This window comes from Prunus persica, chromosome G7 (assembly GCF_000346465.2).
Source record: "Prunus persica cultivar Lovell chromosome G7, Prunus_persica_NCBIv2, whole genome shotgun sequence".
In the NCBI taxonomy this organism is placed as follows: domain Eukaryota; kingdom Viridiplantae; phylum Streptophyta; class Magnoliopsida; order Rosales; family Rosaceae; genus Prunus; species Prunus persica.
This window is the reverse complement of record NC_034015.1, coordinates 10,577,774-10,599,781: the sequence shown is the minus strand read 5'-3', so window position 1 is coordinate 10,599,781 and position 22,008 is coordinate 10,577,774. Positions and strand designations below refer to the sequence as shown.

At 35.4% G+C, this 22,008-nt stretch overlaps 1 protein-coding gene across 1 annotated transcript; it reads right to left on the bottom strand.

Annotated features, from left to right (window-relative positions):
* LOC18769224 (DNA-directed RNA polymerase I subunit 1) lies at window positions 608-20,644 on the bottom strand. Its single transcript, XM_020568393.1, has 21 exons — window positions 20,501-20,644; window positions 20,166-20,344; window positions 19,390-19,549; window positions 18,958-19,233; window positions 16,240-16,446; window positions 15,914-16,084; window positions 14,920-15,079; window positions 13,404-13,594; window positions 13,061-13,324; window positions 12,256-12,344; window positions 11,975-12,122; window positions 11,617-11,835; window positions 11,007-11,378; window positions 10,750-10,894; window positions 9,744-9,955; window positions 8,497-8,699; window positions 6,368-6,566; window positions 6,020-6,276; window positions 3,896-4,036; window positions 2,559-3,381; window positions 608-2,242 (listed from the first exon to the last, which is right to left on the bottom strand). Exons 1-21 carry the CDS (start codon window positions 20,513-20,515, stop codon window positions 1,631-1,633), a joined length of 5,043 nt encoding a protein of 1,680 aa, XP_020423982.1. The 5' UTR covers window positions 20,516-20,644; the 3' UTR covers window positions 608-1,630.

Below are 22,008 nucleotides of genomic sequence, written 5' to 3'. Positions count from 1 at the left end.
CGGAAAAGGGGGCGGAAACAGGAATAGAGATGGTACTGCCATACCTGACCCCTACCCGCTTGTTGCCATCCCTAGGCTCAAACATATGAAATCAAAGGCCATTACTTTAACGACATGCATAACTCACCAGATAAGATTAGGAAGTTAGGATGGTGTACTTAGAAGAGTCTTTTTCCTACCATTTTTCTATGGATTAATGATCAAAATGGTCCCCCAACTATTGCTCAAGTATCATTTTGGTCCACTAACTAAAATTTTCATTTCAACGATACTTCAAGTCTTCATTTTGTATCAAAACGGTCATTCTGTAACATTTTTCATTAAATTGGATCATGTGAATTACGTAGACGGCACATGCTCCAAATTTAGGGGTAAATTGGACTCTTTACCAAAAAATAAAAAAACCCCAAATTCCCTCATCACCCCCCCATCTGTCCCACCCTCATTAACAACCCTCACAAAAAAAACCCAGCCACCACACACGCCGATTTGACTAACCTGCAGCCTCGCCTCTCTCTCTCTCTCTCTCTCTCTCTCTCCATGTATGTAGAATGGAAACAAGGTGAAGGGCAGGATAAGTAATGGCAGCCCACAAATTGCACAGCACTTGAGGTGAATAAAATTTGAAGGCTAATTAGCATTACCTTTTGCAAATACATTAACTCTCCATCAATAAATAAATAACGAAAACAAATGTAAGCTTGCCACTGCATTGTGCCAAATTCCAGCAGAATAAATTCGAACAGCAGCAAAGCAAGACAATGGTTGCAGAGACTCAGAATCAAAAGCCACCAGAGCACCAGGAAACAGAAACGCAACAAACACGACAACATACTCCATTCGCACTCACTCACTGCTTTCAATCAAGCCTACGTTTTGCTTCACAATAATCATGCTATGAGAATTTGGGAGGGGGTTCTGCCGAAATGGAAGAAGGATTGGTTGAAAGCCCAGAACTTGAAATCGCAGTAGCAGCAAGAGATGGTGGTAGAGAGACGAGGAGGCGAACATGGGTTTGATTTGAGTCGGAGTGAATGGGTAGAAGACTCTGATGGGTTTGAGTTAGATTTTTTTGTGGAATTTTTATTTTTATTTTTTTGGATTTTAGATATTTGGGCATTTCAGTTTTTAATTTTTTAAATAATATTTTACTTTTTTGCCCCTCAATTTAACAGAATATTTCAGAAACTGAGACGGTAGGATCATTTTGATACCAAATGAAGAGTTGAGGACCATTGAAATGAAAATTTTAATTGATGGACCAAAATGATATTGGAACAATAGTAAGGGACCATTTTGATCATTAAAGTCTTTTTCTATAGAATTTCAACTTCACATTTTTAGTTAGTTATTGAAAGGTCTAAGAAATATCATTGTTTGTAGTTCTGGGTATTTGAGTCCTTTCACACAGGGTTTTAATGGCCATTTTCCTAAAAGTGTGATTGGGTGTTGATAACTCAACTCAGTCAATATCATCAATTTGCAATGATCAGACCTGCGTTATTAAAACAGACCTTGGACATTACATGCTTAACGAAAAAAGAAAAAAGAAAAAAGAACTCATGTAAGTGAAATACAAATAAAGGGCTGCAATTGGCCCAAAATATGTAAAAATCTCATATATATATCTCTATCTCTGTGTGCATTCAACCTCCATCTTGTGCATCAAATCAAAACATCCAGTACCCACATTTACTGGCAATCCAAGACAGATCCTAGCGGATGGGGTTTCCAAGCGATCCACCTGCCCATGATATGCTGCTTCAACAATGAACTTGGAAGCTGTCTCAAAAGTCATTTTATTAAACGGAGATATCGACTCTACGATGCCTCCGAATCGATTCAATGGACGATAACCACCAGCATGAGTCATAAAGTCAGCTATTAGTGTAAGATGCCTAATGTTGACGGATATTCCGTAAGACTTGAAAACATTATTTATTTCTCGGATGATAGTTTCCCTGGCGGCTTCTACTCCGTAAGTGTTCAGCATAGCATGTATGTTATTGGAATAAATATACCTGACATCAAGAACATCTTGCAGTTGCCAAAATGTACCGAAATCAATTCCAGTAGTTTGCAGAGCTGGCATCTCCTTTTTTTCCTTGGATGAAAAACTTTGTTTATTTTCAGGATCCTTCCCAAAGCAGAGGACTTGATTTTCATCGCATGTAATTTGTTTACAGTCAGCAACCTTTCCAGATCTCTGAATATAAACCTTCTGGGCTGTCTTCTGAGCAATCTACATAACATAATTCAAACAATTCTCAACACAGGGCTGAAAGAGAATGTATAGTAATAAAATATATAATGAACACCTGCATAGTAACAAAAATATAAAACGCCACATGAATCTAATTATACTCGTAAGTTAACGGCGGTTTTGGGTGTGCTTTTTATTGTGCTGTTTTCATTTTCCCTATAGTTTTTATTTATTTTTATGAAGCTTCTGACCCATAATAGCTTGTAAGAAGGAGAAATACTGAGTGATGCGTGGGCTAACTTGCCAAGGAAATAAATAAGAGCAGAAGTGTGACAACGAGTAAAACTAAAAGTACCTGAGACAGCAAAATATGAGGTTCATTGTCGGCAAATCTAAAATGGACCTCGAAGTGGAACCCTTTTGCTGACACAAAAATTGCCCTGTCAGTCTCCTTTTTTACCATCTCTGCTCGGACCTTCCTTTTCTTTCTAATTTGGGATCCTGATTTGGTCTTTTTCTCCTTTGACTTGGGCTTAGCTAGGTCCCCAGCTTCTTCTAAAGGACTTCCAGGCATTTCATCATTAGCATCGATGACCCCAATTTCACCATCCTTACCAATTTCAACTTCATTTTCCTCCTCATCAATTTCACTTTCATCTCCATCTGACAAGTCTGCCTCTCTCACTTCATCATCACAGCCATCTTCATAATCCATCTCATCTGTAGCTTGTAGCTTTCGCTTATGGGCATCCAGACCAAAATCCTCGACCCCTTCACCATGTTCACCATCATCTGCACCACCATTGTCATCATCTTCTTCCTCACGTTGAGATCTTTTTTCAGGAAGATTTTCATCTGTCTCATTTGATGCCTTTGGTTGTGAATCAGGCGTGAAATTTTTAATACCACTAATTTTAGAAAGCAAAAGAATATGATTTTGTATGGCATCTTCCAACTCCCTAACAAACACAATCTCTAGGATTTCCTCCCAATCTTCTGATGAATATTCAATGATGGTTCGAAGATGTTCAGGTACGTGGAGTGTCATCTCAAGCTTATAAATACGGCAAGTTTGACCATCCTGAATGAAAAATGGCACAAAGGTTACTTTCATACTCTCGATTATGTCTGCCACAGTGATCTTCTTCAACTTATCAGCTAGCTCCTGAGCTTCCTCCCTGCATATAACAAATAGAGTATTTCTAAGTCTATAAACAAAAAACACGGTGGCCCTACATTCCATAAAATGTCCAAGTAACAAAATACTAGAGGACAAACATCAGATAACACATGCTCAGCAGGGTTTAGCAATATTTAAAACTATGAAATACATAAGATCTGTCATTGAGAGCGAATTTACAAAAAAGCAATTGGACATCAATAAACACTAGGTATTGGTTATCAGCAAGGATAGCTTTGCACGCAAAGTTGCATTCAATTGAGGCAGAATAAACCCTTACATCAACCCTACCCTCACTTTAACTATGAACCAGAGCCTTATGTGAAAATAAGATTATTCAATAGCTCAGAGCATTCTCTTTGAAATTTTGAAACAATAAATCCGTACTGTTGCAAGGTTACTTAAAGACTTATAACAAAATATTAAATGTACAGTATGTTCAGTTGTCTACTAACATACCCACCCAAAAAGAAAGAGCAAAAGTATATCACAACAACCAATTAAAGACTCACTTCGATCTCCCCTTTTGCAATGGGCATGTCATAACTGGCGTCTTAATATCATTTGCAGCAGTCATCAAGATCTCTTGGAGGCGTGGGATTCCAAGGGTCACATTCATTTCACCTCGTCCCGCAAGATGGAAAGTATTCAGTCTGAAAAAGATAGCAATAACCATATGGCAGGATACATATTAATATAACCAAAAATAATGCTCGCCTAAATACAAAAACAAAGCACATACCAAATGCAATTGGTTGTACCAAAAATAAGAGAGGAGAGATAAATTTTTACATCTTTTTTTCTGTTTGAAAAATAGAGAAATCTTATAAAGCAGAAAAATATACGATTAGAAAGAAAGTGGAACTGATGGCCAGTTCAAAGAGACCTGCGAAGGAGAACGACAAAGGCTAGCTAATGCTAAAAGGGTTTTTAGCAATAGACTCCAAAGAGCAGCTCCCTTTAGCAAAAAAATTAGCATCTTCTAATCTTCCAATTATTTTATTTGTCCATGTCTTTTAGGAGACTAAATCAATTTGTCCATGTATTTAAGGAGACTAAATCAATTTGTCCATGTCTTTAAGGAGACTAAATCAATTTGTCCATGTCTTTTAGGACCCATTCTAAATTCTGATAAACTCATCGTAACTTAGTAAGAGTTACACTTTAAACTGTAAATCGCTGAAATAAAAAGTAATACACTTCACTACTAATCACAATCCACAGCCTTAATAAAATTAATTTTAGATTCTGTTCAGGGTTTGGGGAGGGCTTAGATTCTAGGATTTAGCTAAAGCCTTAAATCCTAAATCCATAGCCCACAATACCGAGCCATGCTAGAATAAAATCCAAAAGTAACTATGTAGGTATTACATTTATGTCACTCACTGAATTTGCTTTCTGTTTCAGTTTTGGCAGCTGAGCACTAAACCCTAAGCTCCAAAATGACGATTCTACATTCTAAAGTAATCAACCTCAACCTAAAAATTTAAATCCTACCTGATCAACAATCCAACCCTACCAAACCATTTATTCAGAAAACAAATAACAAATTTTAAAAAATAATAAATGTTCCATAAAAGCAGCAAGAAAAATGAATAATTTTGTTTTATGCATTGGCTAAAAATAAGTAAACGTTTTTCCAAGTTCTTAACTAAAACTTACAAGTTTTGGACCAAAAATCTGAAAGATTTTTTTTGGTCATCATATCTGTGAAAGATAAACTCCTACGTTATGCAGAAACAGATGCTCAAAGTACGGACCAAAACTCCTAAGTCTCATTGCCAGTCTTCAAAAGTCCATCTAATTTCTCTCCAGCCAAACCACCTAGAGCACAGCGAAAACCATGCAACTCCACATAATTTTGACCTTCATCCCTCCTCATAAAGAAGAGAACAAAAGTCCAAGAAATTACTAAGCTACTTCTGGCTAACTAAACAACTTCAACCACGGACACAAAATCACAAAATGTGAAAACATGATCCACAGATTTTAAATCCTTATTTTACAATATGCACCGTTGGCAGAAAAGGCAACTGTTTGATCTATTTCCGTGAACCATATCACAAGTATGGACCATGCCATGAGACACTTGCCAAGTAAAGATGTTCACCTTGGAGGGAACTCTTACAATCCAAATCGATCCTTATGGTTGAAAAAGCCTACACTGCAACAGTGTTGCTTAAAAAACAACCTTTAGATTTACTGGGGAAACTTCCTGAGGGTTCTACTTGTCGTTTTCCTGACTTTAGCCCTGGAAGAGTGGAACCAAGCAATTTCTGAAAGAAAAAAATTAATGAAGACAATAGCCATCATCTCAGCTTCACACAAGTTCCTTCTAAGCCCAAAGTCATAGTTCAATAGTAAGACAGTAGAGGCAACAAGCCTATTAGCCATGTTGTGAAACCTAGAGAAGTTATAGAGTCTAGAACACACATTTTCCAGACAACTCTCCCAAACATGCATCCTCCGAAAACTTAATTATGTCCCTGTTTCCCCCTTTTTTTCAAAAATTCAACCTGAAAACCTACGTTGTTCCCAGCCTAACCCTTGCATCTTGAGATGTAACCAAGGGCAGACATAAATAGCAAGAAAATGAACATTTAAAACAATATGAGAAAAGTAAAATGAAAACTCACGTCATCTGTGTTGACGGTTCTCCTACAGACTGACCGGCAAGAACACCAACTGGTTCTCCAGGTTGAGCAAGGCTACAAAGGTATTTGTGCTCCATTAACTTCAAGAAATCCTCTTGGAAGTTATGATCTTTCTCTTTCAATGCCAAATTATGCACAAACTTCTCTGCTTTTTCTTTAAGAGCCAAAGGCAAGTCTTTAATATAAGGATTTAATTTATCCATTTGACGACGACCTTTCTTGTGAAACATTTCTTTATTCTGAGAAGAATAAACATTAGGAAGTAAATAAATTATTGAAAAATGGTTTTGCAAGGAATTCATATTCAGAAAACCAAAAAGAAGTCCTTACAGCTATTAGGGATTCAAACTTTTGAATAAAGCTCGTCATATGGACATCAATGCCATCTTCTCCATAACGAAATTGAATAATGGAACCATCAGCATCACGAACGGTATTGTCATAAGAAACCTTTAGGCACTCAAGATTTTTTATTATGCATCTTTGCAAGTATCCACTACGAGATGTTTTGACAGCTGTATCAACCAACCTAGCAGTATGAAGATTGTAGTTAAACAAAGAAAAAATCAGTGAAATGGTTACTAAGGATACAATATACCATTGGCTTTATTTGTTTGACCAGGTAAAGAAAAGAAAATATTTTTGATCATCCCACAATAACAACATGATGGCACACAAGTGCGCAAAAACACTCCATGTAAGCATAATAGTGATTTTCTGTTGTGACAAATATGTTTGAAAATTTTAATCTGAAAGGCTATTCCTAAAAAGGATAAACTAGAGCTTCTCTAAATAATTTTAAATGAAAAGAAAAAATAAAAATCACAGGTGAAGTAAGTGGCTGAAGGAAAAGTTTGAAAATGAAGAATCAAAATGCATACAAACCGACACACAAGCAGCACACGCTACCTATGTTTACAGGCTATAGCACGCCCTTCACTAGGGCTGTCTTTCAGAATGAGTCCTCTGCCAAAACGGAAAAAGGGACACTTTTTGACACTAACAAATACAGGGTCCCAAATTCCGAGCTATATAATTTTCTTGGGGAGGAGGGAATGTTTTTTTATTTATTGATCTTTGGGTTAAAGAATAGATAAGACGATCAGTGTGCTATAAAAAAACCACTACAGCCTTTCTGAAGACACTTACACTCGACAAATTTAGGGAAAATTTTTCAAATATATGATCCAGGTAACCCAAATAATGCAAGACGAACTTGTACAGACTTGGGCCTACTCATAAGCAACAGCTTATTTATTCAAAGGATTTAACTCTTTCCTGGGCTCCATCTATTACGGAACTACAACATAATCAAGCATGCACATCGCCACACAAGAACAATATATAATTAAAACAACAAATTATAAAATGAAAACTAACAGCAAGCAAAAATTGGTTGAAATCTTACATCCAAACTCTAAATCTATCTCAAAAACATTATATTGTAGAACGGAGGAAGATTTAGTCATGCTCAGCTATTAATTGTCCCCTTCTACTATGAAGATTGAAAAGATGAAGTACAAGAAATAATTCTTAAAGGCATTGTGGCACAATAATACAATCAATCCAGCAATACTACAATCCAATGTACCTCTCAGAAATTACTGTAAAACCATAGCACTGACCCAAACCAACACTACATTATAAAATTAGAGTAGACACAGCAGTTGATTGGTGGTTAGAACTTATGGACTATAGGGATTTCTTTCCTCCCCAAAAGTCTGCTAGGGTGGGGAACTGAGGAAGCGGGACGAGAGGTTTTTTTTAAATATTTTATATTTTATATCTATGTAAATCTTTTATCTGTATTTTAAAGCAAATGAATGCCATCCCAGTATGCAAAGTACAAGAGTGATCCCTTGGTTACATATTACTTGCATGGAGAATTCTATTGACACCTCCCAAAATGCTCTCTACACCCCCTAAATGTTTATTGTGACTTGTTAATTAAGTTGGTGGAAGGGGTTTACAGAATCTCGTTACATATGAAAAACATGGTCCAATAAACATGAAATCAAATAATTCTCTTTTTAATATTATGTGATGAGTGTTTTTATTTTTCCAACCTTGATCTTCGTTTCACTTCCCCAAGGGAAAAGCAAGTCTCAGTTACTGAGTCATAACTCAACTTAAACTAGGAGGCTCCATTGCTTGCTTGAGATCTAGAAACTCAAAACATGCAACCAAGACTATGACAAAAAACCACAGTTTAAACCTTCTTATCCACCAGCACTATGATATTTCAAGCAATACAGCTGCACAACAGCCCGACGGGTACGGATGCTGTGACATAAAGCTTGCAACTTCCATCAAGAAAAACAAACAAAAAAGAAACTAGAAAAGAAAAAAAGCATATCTTATATTCTTGCACGACAAAATATTGCTTAGGGAAAAACATAAAGGCTGATGATTTCCACCAAAGACAACTTAGACAGGGTGGAGAAAGAAGTTTAAATTACCCTTCACGGCCAGCCATGCAATGGAAATAGTACTCCTGAGGATGAAGACCAGTAAGAAAACGATCAATGATAAAGCCTCCTGCTCGAGATGACCAATCCCATGGGGGAAAGCACGGTAAGGTCTTTCCAGAAATCATTTGAGGGACCCGTTTGCCTTCTAGCTCTTGCTGACCCAAATATGAAGTTATTTGTTGGAGATTAGCCTAATCAAAACGTTAAACAACATTAAATATATATATATATATATAAATATCTATTTATGAAGTTTCTTGAGTAATACTTTATAACAAAATTTGACAACAAATAATTCGTAGCTTACAGATGGTAACATGTAGACTTTTAAATTAAATCAGAACTATCATACTGTTGCACTGGAATGGTTTACATGATACAATGCAAAGGGAAATTAAACGAATCCCCAAAAAATAGGGTATTGGTACAGTAAGGATACAAAACAATCTAATAATATATGTATTTTTTCCTTTTCCTTCTTCTCTTATTCATGTTTTGTTTCTCTGTCCAAATCTCCTTAAACAAAAATAAAGTTCATAATTTTAAAAAATCTTTAAATTCAACCAGAGCAGAAACCCCCCTTTTTCTGAAAAAAAACAATACACCACCTTTGGTATCCCTTGCATATCCATCAAGAATCCATATGTATCCAAGGGTCAAACTTTACAAAAATCTATCAGATATAAATTTTTGGCAGAGCTGTCATACAATAACTCGCATACTAACATGTGCCTTGCACCCGATGTTGAGTATTGAATATAAAATAAACTGTAAAACTGATAATATAAATAACAACAACAACAAAAATAAGAACAAACATATCTTAATAAGCATGATCATGATGTAGCATAAAAAGGGAAGATGAAAATAGCACATGCAGGTAATCCGTACATGTAGAAGCTATAAAGAATTGCCTTTATTTCACAAAGGAAATCTTTATTTCTTATTGTGACTTGTAAGTAAAATATATACTTAGATATTTTATTACCTTTGACATGGAACACATCACATGCAATTTCACATTACACTTTATAACTTGATAAAATATTAAGGTATGTATACCCAATGAACGTATTACAAAATTTCTGCTAAAATACATATGTATCAGTGATAAGAAACAAATCTGGTTGAAGTAATGTCAAAAGCATAACTACTCTTAGTAATCTGATAGTGCACTATCATGTTGCACATAACTCCGAGCATGAATAAGTAAGAAGCAAACTCCAGAAACTTACCACACTACCTTTAGCCCCAGATGTTGTCATAAGATAGATACAATTTTTAACAGATGGTTTTGATAACCCCCTCAACAATAATTGTTTGAACACATCAGAGTTGGAGGTCTTATTATTAAGCTGACTAATCATTCTCCTATCCAAGGATGCCAAGGCAGATTCTCCATTACTCCGAATAAAATTTTCGATGTTTAATTGCAGTTCCACTGGATCTGCAAATTTGATCAAGACATCAAACATGCATTAAGACAAATGAATCAAGAAATGAAAGGAACAAAATGACTGTAATAACTTCAGAAAGAAAGACAGGTAAGAAATTATACATCTCCATTTTAACCAATTTTTTTGTAAGATTGAAATTCTCACCCTAGCAGACTCTATCTGAGTCTGAGACATCCAATGGCATGCTAATTTTCTTTTTGAAGTTAATACTCCAATATCCCATGTTTTATTGAGATTTTACTTGATATTTATGTATGTAGAGAGAGAGAGAGAGAGAGAGAGAGAGGGTGCACCTTACAGCCCCCATGTCACGTTTTAGCAGCAGGATGAAAATACAATAGTTAATAGAAAATGTCCTACTTACGTGTTGCAATCTTCTATGCTAATAACCGTTGGACCTTGGTCCAAACAGTTACAGAATTGTCCTATAAAAACACTGCCCCACAAATGCCTGTATACAACCCAAAAAAATTTCAAAGCCAGCCACCATGCCGACAAACATCATGTATTTCCATCATTGCTAACACTCGTATATCAACTCGTCCCCATCTTGTGGAAATTAGATTTTTCACCACAGGTTTCCACCGATAACAAGTATATAGACCTTCCACCCCATAACAGGATATAGAAAACACTGAAACGTCAACTGACGTTTTTGGGCTGTGGGTTCACACTCTAAACATTGCTTCCAAATCATTCATACAATGACCTCACAATCATCAACCAACATATGTGTGTTGACATAAAAATGTTCACTAAGTAGCTTTTCTGGAAAATGGCATACCTTTTCTCTTAACATCTTTGACCTCGATAAAATCACGGTAAACATTTTCACCCACATCTTCACAACTTTCTAGTTGATCCTTCATTTTTGCGTCTTTGCTTTCCAGTAGCAAAAGATCATCAATCCCACATGTGAACCCATGCATCTGAAGCATAGCACAATTTAATGCAAGTTTACAAAGTTGCTAAAAAAATTATGGCAAACAAGAAATAGAACTAAATAATTAACAGTGAAAATAAATTCTGAACCCGACTAACCTGCAAATACACGGTAAATAAATGACTCAATACAGAAAGCAATTTTCCTGCAGTATCTGAGCCATAGAACTCCTGAACTGTATGGACCAAACCATAATCACCAAACTGAGCCTTGTCAATCACGCCGCGTACTAAGTTGTTTCTATATATTAATAAATGGTTCTCATCAGGCTCCTCTTTTTCCTTTGAGCTATCTTTATCAGTTGCTTGTTCTTTGCTTGGTTTCCTCTTTTTTTGTTGTCCATCATTACCAGATTTATCTTCTCCTTCAACATTTTTACAATTAAAAAAACCACGTGGGATTTTTGCATCTCTTTCAACAGTAACTGGCGGAGAACCTCTAGTAATATGATTTAGCAAGGCAGTGATGACCTACACAAAGGAGACAATTTCATTTTAAATTTAAAAGTCCAGGAAAATCACAATTGTTAAATTAGCAATCAATAAAAAGAACAAAGCAAAGACAGATAAATGTAGTAAGCGTCCAAGAACATCACAAATAGTTATGCTTTCAAACAAGGAGAAAGTCATCCAGATTTTCAACGGAAAACACATTTTGACCCCTAGTTTGGATTATAAATATAAAATAGCTGAGTTAATTTACAATAACCTGCTTTCCTGTCCAAAGGGGCTCTGGTTTCCAAATTGCCGGAAGAAGGGGCTGCATTGTGCCTTCAGAGTTAAACATGAAAACTTTTTTATCTGGTTTGCCAGAGAAAGCATCTGACACACGGGCTGAAACACAAGAACTGTAAAGAAGCTGATTAAATTGATCCCAACGTAAAAATGTATCCTTCTTTGTAAGGAGGACAGCACTTATAACATGATCCTGAAATTTTCAAAAAAGAAAAAAAAAAAAACAGCAATAATTATTTAGAGAAGCACTGGTATTGTTGATCAAAATATTTCACGTAAAAAACTTAAATATTATCTTTAAGTGGCATATTACTATTATAATTATTAGATACCTGAATCAAGGCTCTAATGGGATCTCCACTGGTCGGCTTTACGTACTGATTATTTGCATTTACGATATTGTAAGCTTCCGAACGGGAAATTTCATCTTGCGGAAAATGAACATTCATCTCATCACCATCAAAATCAGCATTGTAAGTACTGAAATCACAACATTAAATCACAAATTACCATGTGCAAGCCAAAGACAAATTTCAAGGATCATAGTTCATGTAGTCAATATGTAAACAAATATTAAGATTTATATATGTGCATATGTGTGTGATATATCAACCTGCAATTAGCATAGTGCATGCGAATTGTTTTCTCCCCCTTCAATACACGAACTACATGCGCCATTATACTGGGTTTGTGAAGTGTAGGCTGCAAAATGAAAAAAAACATGAGCTAAGCACTCAACCAAAAAACTAAACGTTAATCAAATTATAAGAAAAGAAAAGTTAACCTAACAAATTATTTGAAGTACAAATGAAGCCACTTCACCACATCATATTATTGAGATTAGTATATTAATACATAACAAAAATTTGAATCAATAAAACAATTTTCACTTAGTGCAATGCCAAAGAAAATCTTTTGAAATAGGTACAGTAACATTATCTATTATAAAAACCTAATTTTTATGCTAATGCCAACAAATATCTCAAGTTTGTCAGCCTGTGCATTTAGCTTTAGTGAAGCATTTCGAGGTTAAAACATAAGCAACAAGAAGTGGAGTTGCACAGCCTGTGAATTCATTTGAGCACTGGATCAGTCATCTAAATATTCACATACAAAGTCCCATACGCAACCACTTAATAAATATGATCTAACATTCAACTATTATGTAATCATTATTTTGGGTCAACACTTAGGCATCTACACCTTACATAGACAAATCAACAAATACCAAACTTCTTTTCTTTACAAGTAAACAGAAGACAAGCAGCATAAGCCATTTACCACTAGTATGGCAAACACAGTACTAACTGCTTCATACCATAATGTTGACAATCAGCCTGGATAGCAAAACAACTTAAAACCTCCTCAACACAAAATATGGGTAGAGAATTATACATATAAAGTCAATTAATCAATACCTGTCGATTGACAAGCACAATGTCCCCATCTCGCAAGTGACGATGCACTATTTTACTTTCAATGTCATTATCAGAGCCCTTCCCATGTTGCATGACAGCCCCTTTTGAAGAAGGTAATTTTCTTGATATTGAAATGCGTTCTCTCCTGTTTTGCCTCAAAATCTTGGGACCAGATTTATCAACATATTGTGTAGCTCCAGGATGGATTTCAGAACCGTTGACAATAGCATTCCTCAACTTGTCAACATTCCACGGAGTAACTCTCTGTAGGAAGATCGACATTAAAAATAAAAAACAACATTGACGCTCCATTGAAGCCATAGAGCCCAATAGTAACCCTTACCTCAGGATATGTTAATCTCGTTGCAAAGTATGGAGGAATCCCAATCTCATTAACAGCTAAGTAGGGATCCGGAGATATGACAGACCGGCACGCAAAATTTACCCTTTTGCCCATCATTTTCTGCCGGAACAGGCCTTCCTTCTTCTCAAGCAACTGACATATTCCGGGAGCCGCATCTCTTTGACCTTGACCTAGAATTAAGTACAGAAGGGTCATTGCTTAACTTCTACAGACAGGTGAATAATTGACAAAGATCATGCAGTAACTAATCCAGCTACCGAAGATATAATTATATAAGAACCTGCAAATAAATAGCGATCACTACATAAATGCACCAATTACCGTACAAAGGGACACAATCCATCTAAGACCCATGGAATACTAACATCAAAGAGAGTGGTCGTGGAAATAAATAAAATCCAACACAGTATAACCTTGCATTTATTAAGAGCAAGCCATTCAGAACATAAAAAAATAGGACTCCCAGTCAAGGTCATTCAAGTGTTTAATAATACTTTGGGAATCAAAACAAGGGTTGGGCCCACATAAAATCAGCAATCACACTCCTGATTTTTCAGGAGTGGGAATCCATGCTGAGGGTGTGGTAATGTCATTGCTGGTAATCATGGGTCATCAACAATCACTCTGATTCCAAGTTAGTAAACATGAGAGCAGTCACTTTTTGGAACCTTGTGGAGGAAAAGTGGAAAAAGGATTAGAGGGGTGGAGTAAAACTTATTGGTCAACGGGGGGGAGGCTGAAATTAATCAAATCGGTGTTGAGCAGTTTCCCAATCTGATATCTATCACTTTTTCAAATTCCTTGAGGTGTGGCACAGTGATTGGAGGGGTTAATGAGAAACTTTTTTGGTGGGATTACTTAATAAGATGGGATGTGGTGACTCAAGTTAAGGAAAAAGGAGGTGTAAGGGTGAGTATTAGTGAAAAGGAACAAAACTTTGCTTGGAAAGTGGCAGCGGAGATTTCATACTGCATGAAAAAGGCAGGGATCCCAAGATTGCGGCTAGAGACTTAAGTCGATGCCCATGGATTTTTCTAAAGGGTTTTTTCTTTTGTTGTGTGGTGTCGCTTTCGAGTGGGTATGGGAAATAGTAAGGTTTTGGGAAGCTGATGTCCAAATCTATCCGAGTTTCATTTATATGCTTCAAATTGATGTTTGAACTTTTCAGGCTTATCAATCTCTTTTTTTTATATGCATCATTATTGTTCTCCAATTTCTATCTATGATTCTCTTTCAACACTTCTACTGCATGCTGCACATGAAATTTACTGATTGTATTACAAAGAATAATTAGAGGAATACAAAGAATTTCAAAATAATAATAATAAAATATTAAGGGTGCTTTTCTTAATGATTTTTTATACATAAAAAGGTAAAAGGAACAAGCAGAAAGCAAAGATGTAAAGGGAAAAAAAGGAACTATAGAACCAAATATTTGAACACAACACAAAATTTATGTCTTAACAGAGAGAATCCAAAATACACATTCACTCACCAGCAGCAGTTTTGCTATTGAACATCACATTTATACTCTCTTGAAGATCCCTCCACCGTCGAATTATCCTTGAGTGCTCTAAGTTGGTAAGAGTTTGGCTCAAAGAAACATTTGCCTCCAGCACCTTACTTAATAAGACGGTTTGAGGATGCTCCATCACCTAAAAGAAGCATCAAACAAGAAAGGGTAATATTGTATACATCAAGAACATAGAAAATGAAAAAGCACGACCAAACAAATAGAATTCAGAGAAGGTGGTGGGACATAGCACATTACCCCATAACCACTCCAAGTAAAACAAAAATTAACAAAAAATCTAGAACAACTCAAACAAGATGCAATTCCATAAAAGAACCTTTTCTAAAAATTTAGTAAAGGCTTTGGGTGGTTCTCTTGTAGCAAGTTTTTACTAAAAACAAATTCATAATTCTTATATACTTCAAAACGGAAAAGAAGAAGCCTTTCTAGATGAAGAAAAATAACTGAGTGGGTTCCATAAAAAAAAATGGCACAATGATAATACAATATGTGGTACAGAAAACAACAAACCATCGAAAAAAAATATAAGGTCAATATTTTAGCAAGGTTGGTCAAAAGAAGAAACAAGTTTTGAGCTTAAGAGTGCTAAGTCTATCAATAGAGAACCACAAAACTATCTCTTTTATAGATAGATAAATAGACAGAGAAAGGTATTATTATTCTATCCATCAACTGAACTATCCAGTTACCAAAGGACCTTACAATCACAAGGGCCTAGAGTGCAATAAAGGGAATCCAAACGATCCAATGATCTCTCCCCCAGTAACCAGAATCCATCTATGAGGGAGTATATTAATGTGATGGATAAATAAACATATAGATAAGTGTCTATGCATGTATATATATATATATATATATATATATAGAGAGAGAGAGAGAGAGAGAGAGAGAGAGAGAGAGATAGATAGATAGATAGAGAGCACAAAAGTGGGTCCCTGAAGTAAGATATACATACAGAATCACCACCCTTGGATGGAGGACGGAATTTGATTGGTGGTACAAGAACAGTCTCCAAGAAAAACATAGAGTAACCTCCATTTGTTCCAGTTTCTTGGCACTGGATATCACTAATAAAAGAGCAGAGTTGAGATTCATTTTCCCACAGAAGCCTAATAATTTCTTTAACCTGCAAGAAATGATAAAATTATAAAGCACTTCAAAATAAGGATAAGTTTTATTTTGAAGGTCCGCATAGCATAGGCCCAAGTCAATGACAACAATTACAATCATTAATCTCATCCATGTATCATAGTTTCACACTAACAATGGCAAGGAACATACCTCTGTTGGAAATAGATCTCCCGACAAGGAATTTTTCTGCTTAAAGAATTCACTGAGCACTTTGCTCCCTTGTCCTTTTTGCATTCTTGTAGCAACATTGTTAAAATTATTATCCTCAAGCATAGATGCCTCTTCATCTTGACCAGTCAAGGGTCCCTCCAGGTTGCACCCTCTGAGGACATTTTCTCTCGCATGGTCATTGCCACTCTACAACCACCAACCCATAAAGGTGAAATATTAGTTACAAATCCAAATCTTACAAGGCTGAGGACCCTTAATATTATAATAAAGGTTATAGACTTGTCCATGTTTTTAAAGACAAAAAAGAAATATAGATGGGCAGATATCTTCTTACATCTATATATAGAAAAGTAAAACTAACAAGTGCTCAATATCTGTGTGAAAGCCCAAACTTTTTTGCTTTTTCCCTTTTTTTAAATCAGAAGAATAAACTAGTGACCCTTTTTTATAGGAAACACAAATTTCTATTGAAAAAGAAAAATAAGAGACAGAAATGACGGTCCATCATCTCTAGTTAATCACAAAAGCTAGAAAATTATAGGAAACGTATTACAATAAGTTCATAACTCCCCCCAAGATGACTCTGGCATTGAACCCATAAAGGTGCCACAAAAAATCTACTATTTTCCTTAGAAAATCCACTTCCTCACCCAGTCCACTTTATCTTCAAAGCCTATATTTCTCTTCATCCAAACAACCTTAAGAACTATATTAAAACTGTTGATCTTTATAAAATTACTCTCCTTATTAGCACCAACACAGAAATGACCAAAAATCCTCAACCAACAAGAATAGCAATTTTCAGGCCAAAGACGCACTAGTCCAAACAATTGTAGACCCAACAGAAACCTAACCAGAATTGAAAACATTGAAAAGGCAATGCCAAAAACAATAAATTAATACAAATTAATCTACACGCTAGGCATCGCAAGGAAACATGGATGAGGAGAGAGACAGGTACGAGGTTTCTGGCTTGGAGAATCTCACAAGTATTAGTTTTCTCATCGGTTGCCAAACTAACGAAATAACAACAGTTTAGGAGGTAACCAACCTTCCAAATCACCTTTTTGGAAAGAAACCTTCCAAATCATCTTAAAGGGCCTGTAACTGAATCATGACTACATGTTTGCTGGGCCTAACTAGAATCAAAGATATATTATTAATCCAACTATCCTATAACCCAATTCCGTCCTATAGACAGCGGAAACTGAATGGGATCTGGAAATTCCCTATCATTCAAATTCTAGGGGACAAAGGAGCCATGGAAGATATTATAACAATCAGTTAAACGAAGAAACAAAGCACAGAAATATGGTTCTCCATACAAACTTCTTCCAAAACTTAGACAACAGAATAAATGAAGAATAATAACCCTCAAAGATATATTTCGAAGGATATCGAAAGAACCCTGTATATTCCCCCAACATTCTGTTGAACTCCTTACTTACCCTCAATGATGGAACCCACCAAAAATCTTGCCCGAAGGAGTTAAATCTGAAACATTCTATAGAAGTTGACTCCTTGGCCACTGTCAGTAAGATTTGAGTTCTGAGTCAATAAAGGTTTCTTACTTTTCAGAAAAGAAAGAAGAAAACTCATGTTCAAGGAGTTATCTCCACAACTACTTACTTAAAAAGGCTTTAATTATAAATTCCAATGGCTAGCTGCGCTCTATGTTTTGGTTTTTCACACAAGATCACAATTAATTGAGTGTTATCTCCTCCCCTCATCAGTCATCACTCAATTCACTATATGTTAGGAATAGTACTACAGGCACCAGCTATTATCTCAACTTTTTAATACAACTGATGTGGCACATAGCATGGCAGCTGCTTACTGGTTGTAAATAAATGGGGGTTCACAGTGTGCCCAAATACAAGTAAATGAAATGCTGCAACATCAGTTGGGATTTAAACATTTGGGATACGAGTTGGTACCCCTAGAATTATTAATACGTAGTGACCTCTTATTCTCTGATTCATTCCCGATATTTGGTTATACAGTTGTGTCTTCCCTCTCTGATCTTTCTTCCAATCAATTGTTATTCTCCAACTCTATCTAAAAGAATGATCAAGCACATGTAATCTGAGGGAAGTAAACCCTTATGGTATTTATGAAATAAAATTAACTCTATAAAACAAAAATTGAACCCTAAAAAACATGCAATAGACAATTAAAAGGCATCCAATCTTCCTGTTATTATCCCTTGAAATAGTTATTGGACAAGTAGCAGAAACAATGTTCTATCTATGCAACAAAGTTATTAGAGAAGTCTTCCTAAACTTTTCTTTCAAACATGAAGGAAGAAAATTTTATTAATGAACAACAAAAACAAAGGAAGCCACAGGCACAAGAGATAGAAGTGTCTACCAACGTCCAAGGACAACAAAATGCCTACTAAAAACCTTACAGAAAAATTAGGTCATATAAACATTGACATATGTAAGCAAGTTGGCACAATCTCATGCTGACACATTCATCAAAATATTGGAGTTCCACTGCCTTTCATTTTTACCACCAAAGAAAATGAATGCCAGGACATACTAATAATTACAGAAGTAATATTTTATACACCACTTCTTAACCATAAGTTTAAAAGTCAACAGAAAATAAGGAAGCATATCTTTTTAATAACTATGAAAGCAGATACTAATAATTTCTCTAATAGTTCCATTTACTGAGTATGGAAGACCATACCATTTGGAACCATCCAAAAGTAGGTTTACTGATTTTGGGATTTTTAGCCTTGCAATTCTTGCACTCTTTCCCATGTGTCGGTAAAGCCTTATCCAAAACAGACATTATCTCTGTAAACTGAAGAGAAGTCCATCCTTGCTGCTTCGAATCATTGTCTATGTGATTACCACTCCCGTTGCAGTCTGAGTATTCACTAGGTGAGTCAGACTCTAACCTTTTAGCCCCAAGAACATCACCTTTCATTATGAGTTTCAATTGGGAAACATGTTTCTCAACCTTAATCAAACAAGAAAGAAGCACAACAGAGAAGGGGAAAGAAGTTAGAGAGGATATAAGGTGATCAAGAAAAAAACTTCTGAAAGCAATAAAATTAAGGGAACACCACAAAGGGCTAGAGAAGACGCTAATTTCATTTCACCAAAGTTCAATTACATGCTGTCGGCTTGTCCGGAAATGGTAGCAGAAGAAACAGGTTCTTTGGAGAAGTTTGTGGAGAATGTTGAACAGCAAGGGATTATAAGCTGGCAAAACAAGGTCAATATGACCACAATGACCCGAACACGTATATGCTGTCTGACCACACGTTTGGCAACTGCATAAAAAAAATAAACAACTAAGTCAATCAACAATAAGTCAAAACATCAGGATTCGAACTAGATAGCTGCACTGACCAAAATCAATCACTTATAAAGTACTACAAAAAATGGAATTTAAGAAAGTAAGAATAAGAAATATGATAATAATACAGATTCCAAAAAGACACTTCATTCTCGTGAAAAAACTTAGTATTCTCTAACAGGTCATAAGTTAACAATGTATCAAGATTTTGTTTAACGTTCTGGCATACAAGATTTTGTAGAACTTCATTCTATGCCATATTATTGATTCTCCGAGACCATTCATGGTAATGCAAGAAGAAAACAGTGGACAATACTAAGCAAATAAAACATCATTATCGGCTTGGTCCCAAATTACAGTTTCCACACATCTCTGAGAGTAGAATACTCATTCCAAAATAAAGTGGTTCAGTTTTGCCTCTATTTAGTCAAACATAAGCATACCTCTGTAAATCACTAACCCTTAAAATAATAAATAATAAAACAAAACAAATAATATGTTTTAACTGTATAAATTAAATCCATGAAACCATTGAAACGAATGTGCAGAGAGCTTAGAATGCAAAGAATGGGCATGAAAAGTGGCATTACAGTTGGCCGCGTTCATCCCCTAGTGGGCCCATCGCCTTGTCGTAAAGGCCACCATTCACGGGCGTGTGTGTTGAGTCATCGAACAAAATTGGGCTGGTAACCTTCACAAAGCTGTGCTTCCGAACCTCTTCGTCGGTGAAGAAGCCAAACCTAATCGCATCCACGGCCGTCGTCGGAACCTGAGATAAAAGCTCCGAATTTGTAATAATTCACAAATTCATTGAGCTTCCCCATTCGACTCAACACAATAATACGACCACGACCCACTGAAAGTAAAACACAAATACAATCCGTATATACATATAATATACAAATAGATAGAGAGAAGGAGAGACCTCTGAGGCAGCCATGGCGACGATAGAGAAAGAGAAATATTGGAAGGAATCTCGGCGGCAGAGGAAGAAGATGAAGTTTGATTTCAGAGAGGGAAAAAGGTGTGAGGGTTTAAGCGAGGGTTTTGCGGTTTTCAACTCGCCGCAAGTGAACTACTCGCGTGCGTGTTGCGGTTGTCAATTTACCCTATAAATTACTTCCGGTAAATTAAGAACACGAACTTTTTGAAAATAATTAATTTAAGGGGTGTTTTCAAATTAAAATTTTAAAAGACTATGTTGAGATTATTTAAACAATTTTGTTGTATTAATTAAGACTATAGAGTATTTTTCTTACTATTTTAATCCAAGGTGTACCTTTATTACTCTTCAAAAATGGTGACACATGTTCATACGTTTAACTATAATTAACTCTTTGTTTTTTATTTATATGATGACATTATTATGAAAGAGAAACAATGCTTTAATAAAAAATTTCATAATTTATCCTTAATTATTCTATTAATTAACCCAACAAACTTTCCATTTTTCTATTATTACAAATGAAGCGAACAACAACCCAAATAATTAAAAACTTCATGACGATCATTACTCAAAAAATAATTTATTCATTCGACACTATTGAACACTTTGACTAGAAAAAAAAAAAAAAAAAAAAAAACTCTTGAACGCCACTCCTCCTTCATAACTAAGGTATAAAATATCGATGGTATCGGAAATATCGCTATTCTAAAAATATGAAAATTTCTTTAGAAATATCGGGATATTATCGATATCGATAAACCATGGAAATTAAAAGAAAAACTTGGAATTTTTTATTGAAACTTTGTAGGATGTTTATTTTGTCAATTATCTATTAGTTTATCATAAAAAATAAAAAATAAAAAATAAAAAATGAAATGCATTGCATGATGAGTTTAACTGATTTAAGTTGATTATATAGCGAGTTAACAAATGCTGTGAGTGTAGTAAGAAGATTAAATACACCATAATCATTTACATATAATGATTTACTATAATATTTTACACTTTATATATTGCATGGTAAGATACATGATTGACTTAGTGCCACATTTTTTTTGGACTTAGTGCCACATAGAATTCCCCTTTACGTATTATCACAAAAACATAAGCAACATGGTGGTTAAGGCATTGGATGAGTGAAATGGCAAGGGGTTTGAATCCCCTTGGCATGTGTGCTTTGTGTTTTTTTTTCTTTTTTCCATTACATCGATAGTTTTGATATTTTCATAGTTATAGCGATATTTTGACAAAATATTGTTGAAGTGTGAGGGAAATTATCGACATTGATATTTTCCGATATTATCGTTGATATTGTCAATATTTATACGATATGTGTACGGATATATTCCCAAATATCCGTGACCCGAAAAAACGATAATATCCTCTATATTTCGTCGATATTTTAGACTATGTTCATAACCAATGACGGTCCCATGAACAAGCTAACCTAGGCTATAGCTCAGGGAACTTCTTTTTTTTTTTTTGGA

Bases quoted from the DNA above. Each gene is read 5' to 3' on its own strand.
- LOC18769224 (XM_020568393.1), bottom strand. The intron at 16,447-18,957 runs GTATGGTCTTCC...TGGTGGTTGTAG, and splicing joins CTTTTGGATGGTTCCAAATG to AGTGGCAATGACCATGCGAG. The intron at 13,325-13,403 runs GTAAGGGTTACT...ATCTTCCTACAG, and splicing joins CGAGATTAACATATCCTGAG to AGAGTTACTCCGTGGAATGT.